The following is a 4,284-nucleotide window of genomic DNA, read 5'->3' on the forward strand; positions in this document are numbered from 1 at the left end:
CGGCGGCGGCGCACGCCGCGCAGGCCCACCGCCACCGGAACGAGTTCCCGGAGGACCCTGAGTTCGAGGCGGTGGTGCGGCAGGCCGAGCTGGCCATCGAGCGCTGCATCTTCCCCGAGCGCATCTACCAGGGCTCCAGCGGAAGCTACTTCGTCAAGGACCCTCAGGGGGTGAGAGCGGGGGTGGGGACCGCAGCTGCGGGCTCGGGGCTGGTGAGGCTCGGGGGGAGTTTTGGACTTCGTACAGCCGGAGGGAGAAAGGCAGGTTGGAGGGCTGCAAAAGGAAGAAACTTCACAGTGCCAGCTCCTGGCAGGATTTTGGAATGCCACTGAGGACTGGAGATGGGGAAGCTCTGCGGAATGAAGAACTAAATCAGAACCTATTTGGTGGGGGAGGAGGAATGAGCGGAAAATGAAAAGAGGAAATTGACCAGATACAGGCCAGAGGCCCAGCGCTATAAGAGGGGCTATCTGCCTCTGGACAGAGATGCGCAGGGAGATGGTGCTTTCTAGTAGATTCCTTAGCTTTAAACTATCGGGGCTCCTATTCGGACATCGACCTACAGATTTGGGGCTTTGGGCCTGTTCTTTAATTTTGGGCGGAACCAAGTGTGTCGCTGTTTATGGAGGAGGATGGATGATCCACCAGGGGCTCTGAAGATTCAATTCCAGCCTCTGTGTTATGGGGATGTCTCCTGCCACCATCCCAGGTCTCTTATTGACAGACGTTGATGATAGAGTGGGGGGACGCACAGTTTCATCTGCCCTGGTTATTGCTCACTTCTTCTGGGAAAAGTTTTAAATCCTTTTTGATGGTTCTAAAGTTTAGAATATAGAGTTTTAGAAACATGGGACTGTCAGCTACCTTTTACTTTCATTTCTCTTCATTGCTTTTCACCTAAGGCAGAGTTTGCTGACCTTTATTTTGTCCCCTGCATGTGTATAAAGGGGGATGGGGTCAGGGTGGGATAGGGCATGGAGTGGCCAGTGCAGCTGGGCAGTGACTTTTTATCCTTTTGAGAACTGCAGAAGGATTTAAGGCATTTGACTCAGATCAAACCGGAGATATCACTGGAAGAACAGAACAGTGGGTCAAGAAATATCAAGTCTTCTCTAAGGTTTCAGATGTGCTAGATAGTTCATTGGAAAAATGTATTGTTACACTTACTGAAATGATGGCTGTCAGAGTTCCTTCAAATTTTCCCTGCATCTCGCCTGTGTGAATTCTTTAGATAGGCAATGTGCTGTTTTGATACAAGGCCTGAGTGGCCAAAATGGGCTGTGATCTGTATCTCTTGGTTAGGTTCATTGAATGATCCAGTTATTTTCTCTGAGTTTGGGTCGTCCCTGAATTATCACCAAGAACCAGAGATCAATTCTGCCATCAACTCAGTTTACATAATCTGAATTGGGGAAAGCTTTGAGTGTACTGTCTTTCCAAGTCCCTTAAAGGAGTTTGAAAGCTCAAATGGGAACTATCATTTCTAGAAGCAAAGAAATGTGGGTGTCCTCAGGTCTAAATGTTAGCAAGATGCTTTCGTCTTTTCTGTTCGGGAACAGAATGAGATCTAAGATATGAATTGTTATCTGTGGGTTTTTTTGTTTGTTTTTAAAGCTTTTTGGCTAATGTGAGAATGGGCTAAGATGATCTTTGATGGGTACAGGAGAAGGAGGAAGATTTTTGTTTTTTCTTTCATGACACTGTTACAGCTCCATTGGCAGTGTATCAGGTCAGCTGAGAAGTGATCTGGTGCTCTGACAGGTGGGAGTAATACTATCTCTCAATTCTACCTGGTAAAATACTATCATCTCAGTACATAGGCCACAGAGAATGACAGACCATAGGTATGTTTCTTGGTGATTTTCAGGATGCCAGTCTCTAAAATATACTGGCTACTATCCTTTCTTAGAGGGGAAATCAAAACACATATGCCCTGATAAAACTTACTAATGCAACCATCCTGCTTCCACTGAGGAAAATGTGGTTTAAAACAGAGTACCACTTCCTAAATGCTGTGGTGGGTTAGACTGGCCCACAGACTCACTGTAGTAGGTATGGTCATCTTTGGCCCTGCTCCAAATGTATTTGTTTCTTTTCTTTTTTTTTTTTTTTCCTTTTTGTCTTTTTTTCGTGACCGGCAACGGATCGCAACCCTCAGTGTCGCGCCCGTACCGGACCGGGACCGGCAACGGGATCGCAACCCTCGGTGTTGTGCCCGCACCTCGCTCAGCCAGTGAACGGCTGGTCTGTATGTGGGATCCGAATCCTCGGCGGGAGCGCCGCCGCAGGCGGTGCACTGTAGCAGTGCGCCACCGGGCGGCCCTTTGTTTATTTTCTTTAAAAAATACATAGCACTTACTGTATGCCAGGTACTATTTTAAGCGCTTTATAAGTAATAACTCACTTAATCCTCATAACTACCTTTGGAGATAGGCACTCTTATTATCCCCACAGATGACAACACGGAGGCACACGGTATAAGTAATTGCCCAAAATCTCACAACTAGTAAGAGGTAGAGCAGGATTGGACCAGGCAGACTGGCTCCAGAGTTCATGCTTCTAACCATGTGCTTTGCTGCCTCAGAGTTTGTGAGTCATCTGAATTTCTGTTTTCTCTTTTCAGCTACTGTATTGGTTAATATTGAATTTGGCTCTGTGTGACAGATATGTTAAAATAATAATGACTTGAAAAAGATTTATCTCATGTAAAAGAAGTCTACAGGCTGCCCAGGCTGGCATAACATTTCACTTCATCAGAGATGCAGACTCCTTCCATCCAGCTGATCAGTCATCCTTAGGGTGTGGCTTCCACTTCATGATCCAAGATGGCTGCTCAGGCTGTAGACACCTTGTTTGTTTTTCAGCCAGTTAGAAAAAGGAAGGGAGAGGGAGAATATGCCCCTACCCTTTAAAGCACTTCGCAGAAGTTGTACCAGACTCTTCTGTTTATATCCCATTGTCTAGAACTTAACTGCAGTAGTATCTGGCAGCTGTGGTCTTTATTTTGCCCAGCTAAAAATCAGGAGTCTTGTATCCAGAGAAGAAGAGGGAACAGAGGTTGGGGGAACCAGTTGCCTAGACAGTCCAAATATTCTTGAAAATAACAGCCTTGATTCCGTTTCCCAATTTAGGATGGTTTCTGCTTCAGTGTGAGCATGTGGGGACCTGGAACAGTAAGATGGAAAATGCTAGATTGGAAGTCTGGTGGAGAATGCTCACATTACTCCTCTTCACTTACATCCTTGTGCTTCAAGTCTCATGCTCACTCAACTTCAAAAGCATTTTTTGAGCATTTTCTCTTTTGTGTGGCCAGTAATACTAGATACTAGTAATACTAGATACTATATACCAATAATACTAGATGTTCATATTGCCAAGAACCACAGAATAGCATGTGACTTACTAGTTTAAGAGGATTAAATGAGATATCACACATGAATGCCCCTGGCATCGTTCCTGGTACTTACCAGGGGCTCAATTAGAGTTTATTGTTTTTAAGTTATATACTTACTGACCTCAGGATTTGGCTTTCTTGAATAGATGGCATTGAATAAGGCAAAAGTGGTATAATTTTGAGAAGATGCTTTCACAACCATTGAGAATAGTAATTCATTAGATAATGTTATTTGATATTTGTGTCAAAAATGCCAATTACAATATATATAAAGACACTGCCCATATGTTCTAGGAACTTGGCCTCATTTCAGTGATTTTCAGCTTCTTAAAAATACTTTATCCACCAAGAAGTTGAGAGTCATGAAAATGGTATTTTACCATTTTTCAAATATACAATTATTGTAATATTGAATGTGCTTCTCCCAACTACCTGTGCCCGCCAAGAAATTCTGATGTTCTTCCTGCTTGATTGAGAACCACACTGATAGCCATTGCCAAATAAAGAATCTCAAACAGAATAAAATTATTTTACTTTGTATGTCATATATAGATGTAGATCTTGAGATTTTGAGCATCATCTACCATCTGTTATAGGGGGCTATCCCAAGCCACAAGTTGTAATGATTGAGGCAGGTTGGGTGGATGATGGCAGTGGGATAGGAAATTAAATACAGGATAAATCTCTTTGAATACATTATATTTGGACTGCATCTTCTTTCAGGGTTCCATATATTTGGAGTAGCCCATTTCTCCCTTTTGTAAGAGTTAGCATGCCAATGAGCCTTCTCTATCTAAGTAGCTATGCCAAGGACTGCTGTTTCCCTCCAACCTCTAGCATAGAATACAGCAGTTCTTGGGCCGGCCCGGTGGCGCACTGCTACAGTGCGA

At 44.0% G+C, this 4,284-nt stretch overlaps 1 protein-coding gene across 1 annotated transcript in view; it reads left to right on the plus strand.

The window, feature by feature from the left end:
• The window catches only part of PI4K2A (phosphatidylinositol 4-kinase type 2 alpha), a 43,780-nt gene that overhangs the window by 1,202 nt on the left and 38,294 nt on the right, over positions 1-4,284 (plus strand). The window contains exon 2 of the mRNA XM_008573239.1: positions 1-170. Within this exon, the coding sequence (XP_008571461.1) occupies positions 1-170 (170 nt within the window). The remainder of the gene's footprint in view (positions 171-4,284) is intronic.

Source organism: Galeopterus variegatus, unplaced genomic scaffold (assembly GCF_000696425.1).
Source record: "Galeopterus variegatus unplaced genomic scaffold, G_variegatus-3.0.2 Scaffold891, whole genome shotgun sequence".
NCBI classification, from domain to species: Eukaryota; Metazoa; Chordata; class Mammalia; order Dermoptera; family Cynocephalidae; genus Galeopterus; species Galeopterus variegatus.